This window comes from Eublepharis macularius, chromosome 11 (genome assembly GCF_028583425.1).
Source record: "Eublepharis macularius isolate TG4126 chromosome 11, MPM_Emac_v1.0, whole genome shotgun sequence".
Taxonomy (NCBI): domain Eukaryota; kingdom Metazoa; phylum Chordata; class Lepidosauria; order Squamata; family Eublepharidae; genus Eublepharis; species Eublepharis macularius.
In genome coordinates this window covers 18,857,522-18,875,152 of record NC_072800.1, presented here as the reverse complement: position 1 = coordinate 18,875,152, position 17,631 = coordinate 18,857,522, and the positions used below count along the sequence as shown (strand labels likewise).

Here is a 17,631-nt window from a genome sequence, read left to right as displayed (position 1 = left end):
AAACATAAAACAGGATTTGTCTGAACATATCCTTGCTGCATCAGACTGCTTTTTATTCTTTGTATCATATTACTGTGGTACAACAACAAGCATAAATCCACAATTGTTCTTAACATTTTTAAATAAAAATGATTTATTAAAAAAAACAAGCATAAATCCACAAGTGAGAAAATCTACACTATTGTACAGTTTAAAAAACTCAAAGACGAATGAGAAATCAAAGCAAATTCCACATTTGAAACAGGAAAAGAGAATAAGAGGAACCAGTTGCTATAGCTAAAAAAGAAAATTTCAGAAAAAGAAATTCCATCCCTTGTAACAACCTTAGTTGTCTGCAACTACTCCAAGTGCAGGAAGAGGTTTTTTTTTTTAAAGGCAGTAATAATGGTAGCTCTAGGAAGAGTCTTACCATAGAGTTGTAGGGATTCCTAGAGACAATTGTCACTTCCAGGTTATCCCTGGACATGACACCAATGTCACATGCTCCGTTCAACCCGCTGATTGCTAGGCTTGGCATGGCAACCTTATGTCTCAGAGATATTCAAACCTTGTGAGATGGCATAACTTTGTAGCTAAGAGTGTCACCTATGAGCCAGGAAGTTCTGGGTTCAAATTTTACCTCAACATTTAACTCACTAGAAAGCCACAGACAAGCTTTATGCTCAGCCACATTTGGGAGATAATAGTACAGTTCTTTCTAAAAGACTTTAAAAAAATTCTACATTTAAACACTTGAGATGTACTCTTTAAATGTTAAGGTGGTTTGAACAATGTTTAAAACCCTTGGAATATTTAATATAATAGCAGGCTATCTATAGATAAATTATGGCATACTAAAATATCTGCTGGCTTTGAAAATCATTTGGAGGCATCTTTAGCAGCAAGGGGAGAAAAAGAAAAATATTCATCATGTACGCAGCAATAATTATAATAATTCACTATACTGTGATGTGGAAAACCAAAGTTCAGGATCAGAAATTTCATTAAGTGCCTACCTAACTATAAGAAATCTCTTGTTGGCTAGAATACCTCTAGGACTCTACCTCTAACGGTTGGCTGCCGGAGACTCTCAAGCAGGGCAGCATTTTATAACCTGAGATACACTGCTTACAGACATGGATGCTCCATTCTGAGGTATTAATTAGCTAATGATATTTCTGTCTTTCATCCATTGGCTATTTTCATCTTCTGGACCAAACCGAACTTAACAAGAAGAGGATTCTTTCTGACCATCGTGCAGTCAGCCAAAGCATGCCCACATTTGCATAACTCTGAACTTTGATGCTATCAAATCTATCCTAATATTGCTTCTTATACATTTAAGTTCTGTTCAAATATCTTCAGTTTGAAAGCACAGCTCAGCCCAGCTGTTGCAAAGGGGGAACTGTCATTTAAACAGCATAACCCACGTGAGGCGTCTACATGAATAGGTCCTTTATTGGTGGTCTCCACTTGCCAGATATCAGGTTTAAATAAGGTTTAAAGTGGGAAAGAATTCTTTCATGAATGACTCAAAAAGTGCAGAATCCTTCCTGGTAACTGTTTTCTGGACCCCTCTAGAGCTCTCCCAGTACATTGTTTAGGGATTTGGCAATTGATGTTGAGGACCAGTCATTGGCCAATGATTTCCAAGCAGAATAGGGTTGGGAGCAGAAACTGAGGATACAGGTAGAACTTTAGGCTGAAGCTAGGACAAGGATGGGTATGAGGGTAGACTTGTAGAGTCTGTACTATTGCAATTCTCCTTTTTCATTCACTGGAACTAAACCCACCTTTTAAAAAAAAATTAGTTGGCTCTAGAAAGCTATTACATTCTATCTCGCTCCAATTCCCCTCCCTACAATAGCCCCATTCTGCATGGCTTTTATATGTGCAGGTCCCATGAGTCTCAGAAATGACTTTTTGGTGGCCAAAGAGAACCGCTCCTTCCTTTTCCAGCAACAGAAAAAATGGTTGGATCCAATCCATAGGCTCAAACACAGTGGTACAACAAACAACAATGATATTTCAAGACAGTGTTCCTTTTTATATTTATTCTTTCAGTCGATGATAGCCAGGAGAAAATGTTTTTGGGATACATGTTACACTTATTGCGTACCCAAATATGTGTTTTTGTGTGTGCTTTCGTTTGAGATAGCTCCTATAAAGCAAAGATGCTCAGCAAATGTTTTATCTTTTTTTCCTTTTAGGGGCTGATGTTATCAATTTTGATGGCCATGTTGTATTACCGTACAGATTTGGACACAAGAAAAAAACACTGAAAACACTGAAAGATGTCATTGCTTTGAAATTTAAAACCTCTGAAAGTGAAGGTGTAATCTTCCATGGAGAAGGCCAGCAAGGAGATTACATCACCCTGGAACTGAAAAAGGCCAAGTTGGTCCTTAATTTAAATTTAGGTATGGTTGGTCTTATTTTTAATCTGTCTATTTGTCTTATGATACAATGGTAGATATGACTCTGAATGTTATCCTTTTCCTTATAATTTCTCTTACTCCGTTATCTCCGAATCGATAGATCAAGATGGGTAGCTGTGTTAGTCTGTCCGTAGCAATAGGAAAGAGCAAGAGTCCTGGCGCCGGCAGTGGCTCTTTCCTTCAGCTATCACTGGAAGGAAGAAATTTCTGGATACATGGAACGATCTCTTATACATTTAGAATGAATACAGTTTGGTTTGTAGACTGACCTAGAACCAATATTGAAACCAGTATTGAAACTCAGATTAGACACTGCTTGGCAGCAGTGATTTTACTAACATGATGAAGGAATGAGTACAGTTTTCTCCCCATACCACCTCTCCTAATCACAAACATAGCTGTGATATATACACACCATGTTGGTTCCCGTGGCTCAAAAAGGATCATATAAATCTGATAGTCACACATACGGGTCTCTTCACACAGCATCTGCTTTCCACATTCATTTAGGTGTATGGTAGGGAGGGAGGTTAGGCTAAAAGTGTGTGACTGGCCCAAGGTTACCCAGCAAGCTTCCATGACAGAGTGAGGATTCAAACCCAGTTGTTCCAGATCCTAGTCCAATGCTCTAACCACTACACCATGCTGCCTCTCTCTTGGAACTGGTGGGAAAAGATTGATTAGTGTAAAAATGAAGGAACTGCAAGAATATATATAGGACTGCAAGAATACATATAAATTAAATAAATATATACATATAATTGAGTTAAAGATGAATACAACTAAAACCAAATTCCCAACATTGGAATTTGTGTGTTGTCAGGGGCTGTGCTAGCTCCAATACATATATGAAGATATTACCCTAGTTACATTTAACTCTTTTTAACTATATCTTGCCTGTAGCCATGTTAATAATTGTTCCTTTTGTTTCTTTCATAGCTGAGAGTAATGATTTCCGCTTTCATTTATTTATTACGTGCTAACAAGAATATCCCTCATTTTATCTTCACAATAACCCCATAAAGTAGGTTAGCCTGCCATATGCTGATCGGTGTGAGATGACCTATTATTATTATTATTATTATTATTATTATTATTATTATTATTATTATTATTATTATTACATTTCTAACTCGCCCTTCCCACAAGCAGGCTCAGGGCGAGGTACAACAGATTATAAAAATATAATACAAATATTAAAATCATAAAACAACAGTTCATCATAAAAACAACAAACAGATAATAACTGTCCCAAGATGGGGTCAATTCCAGATTCTTGCCCATAAACATACAGGAGGAGGGAAGCGGACAGATAATGTACTGCAACCCATACGTGGGTCAGCAACGAATGGGCATTGCATAGCCCTGTGTTGTTTCCATATGTTGGGCAGCCGGCCGGTGGACACTGTATAACCTCACACTTAGAGCCAAGCTACAAGTGACACCTGACACAGGTTGAACACTTGTCAGCTTCCCTCAAGTTTTGATGGGAAATGTAGGCATTCTGGTCTTGCAGCTGTAATGGAGGGCCAAGCTGTAAAACAAGGACACCTACATTTCTCATCAAAACTTGAGAGAAGCTGACAAGTGTCCAACCTGTGTAAGGTGTCACTTGTAGCTTGGCTCTTAGTGGGAGGCTGGTGGGAGGCTCAGTGAGGATCTCATGCCGGCCTCAACCATGCTGGCTTCAACCGAGTAGGATTCATGAATGAGCAGGGATTTCAGCCGGATCATAATGCTATCCACTGCATCACACTGGTGGACTACATTCCTTTGTCTCTTCTTGTGGCCTGAAGATCAACAACGTGCTTCATGTAAATGAGAACAGCATCGTTTCATTCAGCACGAAACTATTTCCGACAAACATCATTGAAATTCTAACCCTTTCCTTTTCCTTACGTTTCTAAATTTCGTCAGGTAGTTATCAGTGTGATAAATGACACTTCCTACATATGTAGTTAGAGGAGGTGAGAATATATACTCTCAGGTCAGAAATTGGGTTAGGAAGGGTCTCCCAGGAAGAGAAATTGGATACTAAAAATGCTTTAGCACAATGCTTAGATCAAGTTGCAGTTAAAGCATGAAAAATGCAGCAGGTTGCTTTGCGACATGGCTCAGATGTGATTTACTGCTGAGTCGAGCTCTTCTTTCTCAGTTGGATCAGTTACCAGATTCCAGTTCCTAGATCTTAACAGAACAATTCAGTAAGCCTATCAATGTCACAGGATTGAAACAGAAACTTCATATTCAGGAGCAGTCTTGCCAACGCCAGGTGCTGTGAACAGAACACAGAATGATTATCGTGCATGTGTTATGCTCATGAGCTTCTAGGGGCATCTGGCTGGTCACTGGTAGAATGGTAGACTGGATAGACTACCAGTCTATCCAGGCAGTTCAGGGATCCATTGTGGTTAGGATATTGGACTAGGATCCGAGAGTCCCACCTTTCAATCCCAATTCTGCGGTGAAAGCTGGGCAACCCTGAACTCATCATCTCCTCTCAGCCTAACCTACCTCACAGGCTTGTTGTGAGGATAATGAAGGAGAATGATATAAGACTCTGTGAGTCCCCATTGGGGAGAGATGGAGCATATAGTTCTCATGGTCTTTATAAACTATCACAGTGGGAAAGAGCAAGAGTTCAGTAGAACATAAAGGCTAACAAATTCATGGTAGGGTATGAGCTTTCTTGAGTCACAGCTCACTTCTTCAGATACAGCCTGTATCTGAAGAAGTGAGCTGTGTGACTCATGAAAGCTCATACCCTACCACAAATTTTGTTAGTCTTATAGGTGCTACTGGACTCTTGCTCTTTTTCACTGCTATGGACAGACCAACACGGCAACCCGTCTTGATCTTTATAAACTGTGTTACAGAACTCTGTGACTCTGGTGAAAATAACCATTTATCCTTGCCATATGGCTAGAAAGGGTTTAAAAAGAATTTCTCTTCAAGAAAAGAACTTTACTTCCGTAGGGTTTGTTTCAAATGTCTCATTTATCGGCTGAATCCAATGTTTTGCCACCAATTCTACCCATGAAAGCCCTCTACAATTAGCTCTTTCAGTATTGCTCTGACTTTTTTGTCATAAATGCTAGCAGAGTACACTAATACTGTTTTTTTAACAACCGAGAGCTGATTTAGATGTTCAATTTCACATCATTCCTTGTTGTATGACAACCAGTCAGGGGCATATGATCTAAGATGTAGTTTAGAAAAGATGTAATATTTGTGAATTAAATTAAAATATCTTATTGTGTACTAGCCATTCACATATAAATGTTTGCAACAAATTTCTTTTATTATTATTATTTTTCTTTTTTCAGAACAAGGAGGGGAACAGAAAAAAGAAGGGATAATAGGGTCAAAGGAACAATAAGATTTTGCACTACAAGAGTTGTTATAATAAAATACAGAGTACACAGAACATACCTTAATCAGAGTTCATCAATATTACATGTCCTATTCCAACTCCTGTGTATCTTCACAAACTAAATACGATCTTTTTCCTACACTATATTCAACTTTAGATCGACTAAAAGTCAAAACATGTGGTCTCCATGTACATTCTTACTGCTATATCTTAATGTTTGCAACAAATTTCTAAGCGGATCATAGTATGTCAAGATGAAACCTCACTCTCTATCACATTAAATTTGAAGTACTGATTTTTTTTTAAAAAAATGGTCTCTTCCTCCACTTCATCAGGTAGCAACCAGTACGGCTCAATTTATGGCCACACGTCTGTGACAACCGGCAGTCTTTTAGATGACCACCACTGGCATTCGGTAGTGATAGAGCGTCACGGGAGAAACATCAACCTCACACTTGATAGACACATGCAGCATTTTCGGATCAATGGGGAGTTTGATTACCTGGACCTGGACTATGAGGTATGCTTTCCTTGTATTGTATTTGACATAAATAAGGGCCATCTGACCACATTCATTGAAATACTCCAAAAACACTCAGTGGATGTGCACTAACAAGGCATAATTCAAAAACTCTTATGTCATGTCAATATGTATAGTTAAAAGAAGTTGCTTCCCAGTTTCTCTATAATGAAATCTGGTTTGCCTACCTGCTTTGAGACATCAGAGTCACTAAGTCAATGGCAGCCGGATAACTTATGATGCCCCTGCCTGCCCAGGTCTATTTAGGACATCAGAGCAAATTGTTCAGCATCATTGCAAAGTTTGGCCTGTAGAGAGGTCAGAGGTCACGGAGGAGTTTGCCAGAGCATCCTTTATATTTATGACAGAGATTTGCCGAAACAGCCTCTCTGTGGAGTTGCCAGCCTCCAGGCGGTAGCTGGAGATCTCCCGGAATTCATTATCTCCATACTGTTTTCTGATTCCTTGCACCAAACTTATCCCGTGAAATGTATGCATTTTTCAGTATCCTTTTCGACTTTTCTAGTCAACATTTCCTCAAATATAATAGATTTTTCTCCTGATCTCAGCTCCTATGTTATTTCCACTGAACTTTATAAGAAGCAGGGAGATTTGAGGAGAAATCTCCCAAAGGAATTACATTGGTGTGGTGAGTGGGGTGTGTGTGTGTGTGTGATCTCCAAGATGTGACAAACTATGGAGGATCCAACTTCTTGAACAGGAAGCTGGTCTAAAAATGCTGCAATTACTCAACTCCTTGCAGGGCAGCATTTCAATATAAGAACATTCAAGCTGCTCCCTAAAACTAGTCCTCCATATGCAGCATGAGTCAGCTCTCACAGGGGATCTTCTGGGGAATTTTACTGCTGTTGCTATTGCTGTGGGAAGATTTATGGGGGAATAAACTTGTGTGTAAGTATCTTCCCCTACAATAGCAGAAATCAGGAAAAGGTCCAGTGCAAGCATTCAGATTGCTTCCAATAGGCCACATGAATGGGAGGTGCAGCATCTTGGATATGTACCCATACATCTACTGGTAAGCAATGTAAATGCTCTGTGTTTAAAAGGGGTACCAATGAGGTAAGTTTTGCAGTCCCCATGTATCCATGAGTAGACATGGGCATGAACAGGGGGAAAACCCGAACACCCTGTTCATCGATCGCTGCCATCAACGAACAACGAACAATGAACATGGACGAACATGAACTGTTCCCGGACATGTCCATTGTTAATTGTTCAAGGGGGTCAGAACCACCCCCGCCCCAACCTCCCCTTAGCTCCCCCTCCCCTCAAACCCACTTACCTGACCCGTTAAAGATCCCTTTAAACTATCAGCTGGCAGGCAGCAGGGGGGGATTCCCCCCTGCCGCCTGCCAGCTGATAGTTTAAAGGGCCCTGTCCTGGCAAAAACAGCAGTGTCTGCTGGCACCTAGTTTGAGGGGTTACAAAAGTGACCTTCCCAATGTCCAATACCCACCAAATTTGCAGGGGACATAGTCCTCACTGTCCTCTGAGGACCCCCAAGTTTCAGAGAGATTGCACCCAGGGAAAGGCATGATCCACGGGTCTCCCCTTTGGCTGTCATTTTTTCTTCACTGTGGCAAAAACAGGACTCTCTGCTGGAAGTACTTTGAAGGGTTAAAGCCAAAAGGAACGCCAGAAGGAGTTCAGACAGAGTTCAGTCCCTCCCTGCCTCCGGTTGCCAAGGGGATTGATTGCAGCAGGTGCCAGACTGTCTGATTTGCCAAACGTCCAAGGCTTTTAATGATCACCTGTTCGTTTAGGATGTGGCCTCATGAACAGCTTGTTCAAGAGCAGCAGATTAGGCTGTTCGTGGGTTTTTTCTGTTCATAATGCTGTTTGTGCCCATGTCTATCCATGAGTGGATTGGAAAGGCCAAAATATCAAGGTCCCTCTTGGTATTCTTTCCCCAGTACACCCAGCTTGACCACCACCACCCCACACCACCAGAAATTACATTTTGCAGCAACCGTAGGGAGCAATTTCCACATCTGGGCAGAATCCAGCATTTGCAACTGAGTTCAATTGAAAATAATGAATCCGGCCAGCTTTTTCTCTCCGTCTCACCCAACTTCCCTCCACGTTACAGCCTTCACCCAACATGGCTTTTGTACATGCAGGACCCTTTTTCTGGCCAAAGAGGATCGTTCCTTCCTGTGGGTTGGATCCAACCCAGTTAGGCTTAGAGCCTCATGATTTAATATGCCTGAAGATGTGCTAGAATTTTGGACAGTACCATGCCACACTGAGAGTGGGCAGCTAGGCTGTGCCACATAAAAAAGCTCCCTGCAGGTAACAAAACTGGCATGCCAGAGAGAGGGCTATGCAGAAATTCTAGTGTGCTAGTTTATGACGTATCTTTTAACATGGTGAAATATTCAAAAATGGAATCTCCCTGCTTGCTGTTTGAATAGGCACAATCCAGAAACCGGTTGCACCAGGCTGCCATCATTTGTGTTTGGTTTGTCCTTTGTGCTTGGTTTGTCCTATTCTTTTAAGATATTCTGCCTGCTAAGGGACAAAATACCCATTAGCACATAGTCATGAGAAAGCTGATGCGCCCTTAGTTTCATTGCTTTCTCCTTTGGAAAGCACACCTTGGAGAGCGCTAAACTGCAACAGGGAGTGAGTACTTAACCTACTTCTTGCCATCCAGTTTTTCATTGGAAACTCTAATCACACCAGGCTGCTTCCTCCCTGCCATTCTTCTGGAGGGATATTTGGCAATGAAGATCCCATTAAACAAATGGGGACATGGTGACATTTGGCGCCACAGAAGAAGCAGTTCAGAAATTTCACTGGTGCTCACTACCCTAGCAGCGAGAACCTGGATTAATTTCTGAAGATCAGATTATTCTATATTTTCCATTGCTTGGATGGATGATTATAAGAAGCACTGCAATTCAGTGGCAGAGTGTCTGCTTTGCAGGGGTCATTTCGTAGAAAAAGAGCTGGAGGAACTCATTAGCATAGCTTATTAGCATAACTCATTAGCATAAGCCATGCCTCTTGCCATCACCAGAAGCGTGTCATTAGTATAACTGATTTGCATATGCCACACCCCTTGACATCAACTATTCTGACTGTTTTGGATCCAATCCTGGCCATTCAGGGCCGAAATTGGGCCCAAAATGGCAAAAAAAGGGCCTGGAAAGGGGACCCAGATGGTCAGGATCGGGCCACTGATGAGCAGGAGAGTGATCCACCACCTGTCAGAGGCCCGATCCAGGCTGTTTCGGCCCCAATCCAGGTCAAAATGGGCCCAAAATGGCTGAGAGTCAGGTGGGCAGGACCAACTGACATGTGACCTCTTTGGGGAACTGCCGGAACTGCGTTCCGGTGCGTTCCCCCTCAAAATGAGCCCTTCTGCTTTGTATGCGGAAAGACCCTGGTTCAATCCCTTCAGTTAAGCAACTCAGGCAGTAGGAGATGTTGCACTGCCCATCAGAGTAGACAGTACTGACCTAGATAGTCCAAGGGTCTGATTGAGTAAAAGGCAGCTTCATATCATGTCAGTTCAGTGGGAGATTTTCAACTGACTGCACAAACACAATTGTTTTTTTTTTTATATATCAAAATGCACAAAAACTTCCTTCTTTATAAAGTAGTGTTGCTCTTTGTGTACATGCATGTGGGAAATTAATGGGGAAACCTTTGTAAACAGGAGAGCTCTGAGCATGCACATAAATAGGGCTGCCATTTCCCTGTTTGTGGCAGGGCATCCCCCATCCCGTCTCCTGCCACCACACTTGTGGCCAACAGGAGAAAAATGGTGCTTAAAAATGCTGCTGGCAACAGTGTGATGTCACTTATAAGGAAACCTAGGGACGTGTGGTGTCACTTCCGGGTTCTCCTGGAAGTGACATCACACTGTGGCTGATGGTCCCCCCCCCCATTCCTGTCTCAACTCCCACCAGTTTCTAGGCCATATGTACCCACAAAGCATCTTTATTAGGTAACTAGATCTAACAATGCATATTCATAGGTTTCCACCATTCACCCAGGAAAGCTCTAGATACATACAACCAATAATTATGAAATCAATTTCTGCATAAGGTTGTATCATTGTGGTTCTGAGTTAAAAAACAAACTAACTAACTTGCTTATACGATGTAATGGGAAGGACAATATTCATACCATTGTAAAATGTTTCACCTTTTCTTTTCAAAGATAACATTTGGTGGCATGCCTTTTTCTGGAAAGCCGAGTTCAAACAGCAGAAAGAATTTCAAAGGCTGTATGGAAAGCATAATCTACAATACCAATAATATTACAGATATGGCCAGGAGAAAGAAACTGGAGCCTTCTCATGTGGTGAGTGCAATATCTGGGGATCGCATACATGCTTTCTATACTTGTACAACCCCATCACCAATGAAAGCTTTCTTCAAGCAACTCAGTGTTATGTGTAAAGAACTGTAATCTGTATTAAGGGCACTTTGAGAAAAAAAATACCATGACATGTTTTTTTCTGTCTTGCAGGGACCTTCCTCACAGTCCAAATGAATGCTGTTAAGCTTTGTAGCTTGTCAGTGGAAAAGGCCATTGATTTAAGCATCTGTGGGATTTTAGCAGTATTTTGGGGAAAGGGAAACATGCAATACATAATTCTGTTCTTAAAGACAGAATCTAAATATAGAATCCAGTCTAAGAATTATAGCACTGTCAAGGAGAAGTGTACAACTAGGCCACAGTCCCACTTTGACCTCATATTTGCCTGTTAGGAGCCCCCTTTTTTAACTTATTTCCTGGCTGCCACCTGTGTGGTGGCTTATGTGCTACACTGAATAATATCTACTACCCCGTGGCTTAGATGATTATGTATTTCACAAGTGTAACCCCAATTAGCTTGACATTCTGCAAATGTGATACCTTACAACCCTCCTTTCTCTTCTGACATGTACCCCTTTAGTTCTGTACCTTTCTCTGGCCACGCTCTTTCTCTTGTAGTGGCAATTTAAAAGGAGGAACCTGGAAATAGTGATCTGCGAAAGACCTTTTATTTGAGAATAGGAGCAAGCTCAGAATAAACAAAGGTTCACAAACAAAGAGGCTTAGGGCCAAGCTACAAGTGACGAATGACACTTACCTGGCAAGTGAACAGACTCACGTGTATTCATCTCTGTTCACTTGCCATTCACTTGTGCTCCACTTCATCAAGTGGAGCGCAAGTGAATGGCAAGTGAACTGGGAGGAATACACGCGAGTCTGTTCACTTGCCAGGAAAGTGTCATTTGTCACTTGTAGCTTGGCCCTGAGGGCCAAGCTACAAGTGATGAATGACACAGGTTGGACACTTGTCAGCTTCCCTCAAGTTTTGATGGGAAATGTAGGCGTCCTAGTCTTGCAGCTTGGCTCTCCGACTGCTGTCCAATAGACTTTTCAACTGTCACTTGTCCAACATTCCGCCAAGCTGCCTACATTTCCCATCAAAACTTGAGGGAAACTGACAAGTGTCCAACCTGTGTCATTCATCACTTGTAGTTTGGCCCAAAGATACACATAGACAAGATTTCCTGACTGTGGACCTAGCCAAGGGAGAAAGGGCTGAGGTTCCTGTAAGCATTTTCAGCTTACATTATATACTTCTTTACAGGCAAACAACTGATGCAAGAGTAGTGATAAATCACATGGTTATTTTAGCTCTTGTATTCAAATCAGAATTGTGAGTTCATTGTTCCTGGTTTTATCTAACCACATTTTCTTTGGTTTGGAACTCTGTGTTTCTGGTTTAGGACAGAACATGAAAGTTGCCATCTCTGGTGTCATATGTGGCAAGCATTTTAGAGAGAAAAGAACACACATTACAAAGAAAATATGCATCATAATATGGACTGGTCACTTCAATCTTCTACTTCTTTCCTCTTTCCTGCCACATTATAATTCCCTCCATTTTTTCCTCGAGTTTGATCTCTAGCACTCCTCAGTCACAGATTTCATCCCCTCCATTGCTTGAAACTAGGGGTTCCTCGTCCTCCACTTTGTACAAGGTTAACTCACAACACTGCATTTCAGATGGGGCCTCTGAGCTGGCTGAGAGGTGGCTGAGCAGGGTTGCCAGGAAACCTCAGTGAGGTAGGCCTGAGTATGGTTGCCAGGAAACCTCAGTGAGGTATTATTATGACATCAGACAGCAACTGGCTGCATCTCAGTCCATTTTAAAGGATCAAGGGTCCTTGGACTGATGGTAACTGTTCATTACTGGATGGGGAGGCACAAGAACAAATGTAGCGTCCAGTTTCGGGTATTTTATTTTCTTGTTACTTAAGAATGCAGCCATCTTCTATGTGTAAAGTTTGTAATGCATGAATGATGCAGTGAGCAGCTATTGGGAGCTGGGATAATTTGAGGGCTCGCTTGATTTTCAGTGCTAAGGAAGGCTATAAAAATTGCCTTTTCCTTTGTTTCAGGCTGAGTTACTTCTATTGCCTTACCTCTAGGAAAACAAGATCAATTGTGTTCTAATTAAATCCGCATAGATTTTCATTTCTTCTCTCTCTCATTGCCTCGTGGAATTGGTTTAGCATTAAAAAATAGAGACTACAGTGACAAGCGTTATTTTAGACATCTAAAAGAAACACCGCATTACCCTGGGCGAAAACTTGACTTTTGGAATGATTATGAACTGACAGAATGGTAGTGTGGACTGTGGAATAACATGATTGTACATTTCGAACATCCTGAAATAAACAGTATGTGTGAGTCAAATTTATGTTATAGTTTGATAAGGATTGAGTCTCTTAAGACAACAGGCCCTTCCATTCATCTAATCATATGGGGAGGGAAGAGTAGAAGCTTCAGAGTAGAAGTGCCCCTGGGTCACTTGAAGTCTCTTATGACCCAGAGTTTAGCCTGGAGTCTTGCTAGATTTCTATGGGACATTGAACAAGGGAGAAAAGAGACAGTATAGGATAGTGGTTAAAATGCTGGGGGGGGGGCTGCATTTAAAAGAGGACTGCCAACCTCCAGGTGGGGCCAGGAGATCTTCCAGAATTACAAATGATCTGCAGGCTGCATTTTCTCCTGTGGATAAAATGGCTATTTGGGGGCCAAGCTACAAGTGACGAATGACACAGGTTGGACACTTGTCAGCTTCCCTCAAGTTTTGATGGGAAATGTAGGCATCCTGGTCTTGCAGCTTGGCTCCCCGACTGCTGTCCAATGGACTTTTCAACGGACTTGTCCAACATTCCATCAAGCTGCCTACATTTCCCATCAAAACTTGAGGGAAGCTGACAAGAGCCCAACCTTTGTCATTTGTCACTTGTAGTTTGGCCCTGGGAGAGTGGACTCTATGGTATTATATGCTGCTGAGTTCCCTCCCTAAACCCTGCCTCCCTCCCCAGACCCCATCTCCAAATCTACAGGAATTTCCCAACCTGGAGTTGACAACTCTGTGTAGAAAGATAAAACTGAAGCCCCAGTGACACTTTAACAACATTTATTCTGGCATGAGTTTTTTTGTGAGTCAGAGCTCTGACCAATGAATGTTCATGGTGGCATAACGTTGTTAGTCTTTAAGTTACCGCTGGGCTTCTGTTGATTTAGTGGTTAGAGTGTCATACTAGTACTTTGGAGACCTGGATTCAAACCCCCCTTCTGCTAGGTGACCTTGGGCCAATGACTCTTCCTTCCTTTGAGCTTAACCTACCTCAAAGGGCTGTGGTAAGGATAAAATAGGAGGGGAACTCCTTTTCAGAGCTGGGCACTTGAAAAGCTTGCCCATGAAAGCTAGTGTGGTAAAGGAGGGTATTGTGTCAGACTAGGATCTGAAGGGCCCAGGTTTAAGTCCCCAATTAGCCTTGAAGTTCACTGGCTGGCCTCAGGCCACTCACTTTCCATAAGCCTAGCCTAGTTCACAGGGTTTGGTGAGGATAAAAACAAGGTAGGGGGAGGAAAACAGTGTAGGTTGCTCTGAAGCCATCTCTTACTCAACTCTCAGGCCCTGTGCGGTAAAGTTTGTTTTGAACAGAGGTTGTGTAGTGGACTGCTTTTCATGTACAGAGCTCTGCATATGTAGAAAACTAGAATGTCAGGGATAGGTGTTCAGCGCAGTCTTCTGAAATTCTATAGTATTCAGAAATATAAACTCCTGTTTGAAGTGGTACAGTTCAGAAAAACAATTTTCATACTTAACCTATAAACTAAGCCTCAGATGCACATTTTTTCCAGTTGCAGTACTGTCCCCTCATTCATCTCTTTCTTGGATAGCTTCCAACAGTATTTTTCACAGGGACCTTGCATTAAAGAACTGATAGGAGCTGACCCCTTCATTTCCCCGAGGCCTTGGACGTGGTTGCTGAAGCAATGTTTAGTTCAATTTTGGGCAAGTTGGACCTGACTCATTTCCCCCCACAGTCACACAGCAGCTGTGCAAAAAAGCATTTTTTAAAGTTCACAAGAACCTGATTCCGCTCAGAACTGTGGCATGGGGTGTAGGAAGGGCTCCTTCTTGCCTTCCCCTTCGCAGTATCTTTCTGAGCCAAAATCTATTTGGACTGAGGGGGTAAATGCCATTGAAGAGAAAGCAGGAGCCTCTCCTCCCCCCACACCGCAGTTCCAAGCAGAATCAGTCGGTCTTCTGGGGACTTTTAAAAAAAGTCAGTTGCTTCCAAGGAACCTCAACCAATTTGCCAAAAAAATGTAACATGTACAGAGCATTTTTAATATAATGTTCTAAAATCTGGTCCTCCAGCTCCAGTCTGGTGTAGTGCCTTCCATCCCCTCATCACTTTACAACTTCATTGGCTCGTATGTATAGATCAGATCTGACACCCTGGCCCATGCAAAAGCAATCTTTGCCAAGTGGTTGTACACTTGTTCTAGTAAATTAATATTTGCAATTGGTTGTCGTCTTCACTCAGTAGAATTTCTCATGTACAAAGGCTCAAACAGACATGATTTGGGGAGGTTCCAGTATTCTTTATCTCTACAAACATTGGATCAAAACAGTGGTTCTCTCTCTCTCTGTCTCTCTCTCTCACTCACTCATTCTGTGTGTATGAAAAAGAGAGTGAGAGTGAGAGAGACAGTGTACAACCTTCTTCTCACATCATTTTCCCAATCTGAAATGGTGCCGAGGAACCATTTTCTGGAAACATACAGATATGAGTATCTGTATGTTTATTCAAGTAGGGCAAATAGCAGTTTCCTAGAGCCATTTTGGATAAGGAAAATATGTGTGGGAGGCCCAATATTCCTCATTCCACAATCCCAGTTAGAGTTGCCAACTCCTGCTTGGGAAATTCTTGGAATGGACTCATTCTCCTAGCTTGATTCAGAATTTGGTTTGGTGAACTGTTATTTAATATATATATATATATATATACATTTCTTCTCCCCCCCCCCATCTAGTTACATTTGTGATGAGAGCTGCTGTGGCACAGTGATTAAGTGGTTTGGCTGTGAATCGGCACTGTACTGGATCGAATCCCACTATTGCTTGGCTAAGTGTCACTCTTACCTACCCATGTGCCTTGCAAGCAATTAGGGTTGCCATCTCTAGGTTGGGAAATTCCTGGAGATTTGGGTGTTGACCCTGGTGAGGGCAGGGTTTGAGAAGGAACCTCCGCTGGATATGAGCTCATCCTCCAAAGCAGTCATTTTCTCCAGGGGAACTGGAGTTGAAATTCTAGACCTCTGGGCCCCACACGGAGGTTGTGAACCCTACTTTGCAGTCTTCCATTTTTCCAAACCTTGCTTGGAAATGGCATTAACACCGTTTGCCCAAACCACAACAGTGGAAATTTGCTTCTCTGGAGTAGGAACATCTTAAAAGTGATACCAAAATACAATTTTCCAGAAATATCTTTCAGTTGAAAGCCACACGTTTTTGTTTTTCTGTTCTTTTCTTTTTAAACAGGGAAATTTAAGCTTCTCCTGTGTGGAGCCCCATACCGTGCCTGTCTTTTTCAATGCCACCAGTTTTCTGGAAGTACCTGGTCGCCCAAATCAGGATGTATTTTCAATTAGCTTTCAGTTCCGGACTTGGAATCCTAATGGACGTTTACTGTTCAGCAACTTTGCTGAAGGACTGGGTAACGTAGAGATCGACCTGATTGAAGGCAAAGTCAGTGTCCGCATCAATGTCACTGGGGGGAAGAAGAATCAAATAGATATTTTTTCGGGTAAGTACAACAAGAATATTTCATTTCTTAAAAGAACAGTTGCATCAATTTCATAATTGTGACCCATGCTACTACCTGTATTTCATTCTTTAAAATGCTTGCCTGACTTGTGTTACAGCAAAAAGTTGCTTTGGTGATGGTAAGGGGATTGAAATTTATTAATCAGACTATCCTTAATTTGACAGTGGCCAGAAGCAAACTGTTGAGTGTATTTGGACCATGATATATTATTTGCTGAACTGGAGTTAATAATTCACCTAAACAGAGCAAATGTCATCAAAAACGCTGGGGAGAGAAAGGGAAGCTCAGTGATACATTATCTGTTTTGCATGCAAAGGATAGTGCGTTCAGTCACTGGCATCTCCAGCAGGTTAGTAGTTGATACAAAAGATCTCAACCCAAGTTCTTAGCAAGCGGCTACCAGTCAGAGTAGACAACACTGATCTTGCTGTACCAAGGGTCTGATTCAATAGGGCAGTTTCATGTATTCATCATCACCCTATAGAGCTGCTGAGAATAACCATACCTGTTGTCCGATAATTTTTATAGCATGATTGATATACCTAGACTAAGGATCCTATGCAGGCCAGAAGAGCAGGGTATACTTAAAAAAAAATCCAAGTGCATGGCATTTTAGGGACTAAAACAAGTAAGTTGCTGCCTCAAAGAACTTACATGTTATGTTGACATTGGCAGAGATCACCAAGGGGAAAGAGTAAAGGGAGAGGCACAGAGAATATTTTAAGTCCCACTTTTTAAACAGCTTTCCTAAACCATGACTTGGTGTGCAGTGAAGCTCAGCAAGACTAGAGGATCATTCTCCAATACCCACCCCTCCCCTCCAGGATTGCAACACTGATTACTAGAAAAATACATAATATCTTACTTTTTTGTTCGCTCCATAGAACTTGGACCGCAGTTTCACCTGTGGTTTTGGTACAAAGTATCTATAAAATTAATGTAAGACTTAAATTTGGTTTAAGATAGCATCAGAGTTCTTGGAGTGCTTAGCCTGCGAAGCATAGCTGAAAGTGGTTTCAACCAGCATCAAATCTAATTGAAGACAATCCAGCCTAAGGAAACTACTTTTAATTCCCCTTGATTTCAAACAGAGTGCTAAGTGTGTGCTCAAATGTCTCCCGTTTGGATTTAAAAGGGGTTGACTTTGGCTGG

At 41.8% G+C, this 17,631-nt stretch overlaps 1 protein-coding gene across 1 annotated transcript in view; it reads left to right on the top strand.

Annotated features, from left to right (window-relative positions):
• Nucleotides 1–17,631, top strand: part of CNTNAP2 (contactin associated protein 2) — a 1,091,545-nt gene that overhangs the window by 305,110 nt on the left and 768,804 nt on the right. The window contains exons 5-8 of the mRNA XM_054990911.1: nucleotides 2,190–2,399; nucleotides 6,126–6,310; nucleotides 10,502–10,645; nucleotides 16,194–16,458. Of these exons, the coding sequence (XP_054846886.1) occupies nucleotides 2,190–2,399; nucleotides 6,126–6,310; nucleotides 10,502–10,645; nucleotides 16,194–16,458 (804 nt within the window). The remainder of the gene's footprint in view (nucleotides 1–2,189; nucleotides 2,400–6,125; nucleotides 6,311–10,501; nucleotides 10,646–16,193; nucleotides 16,459–17,631) is intronic.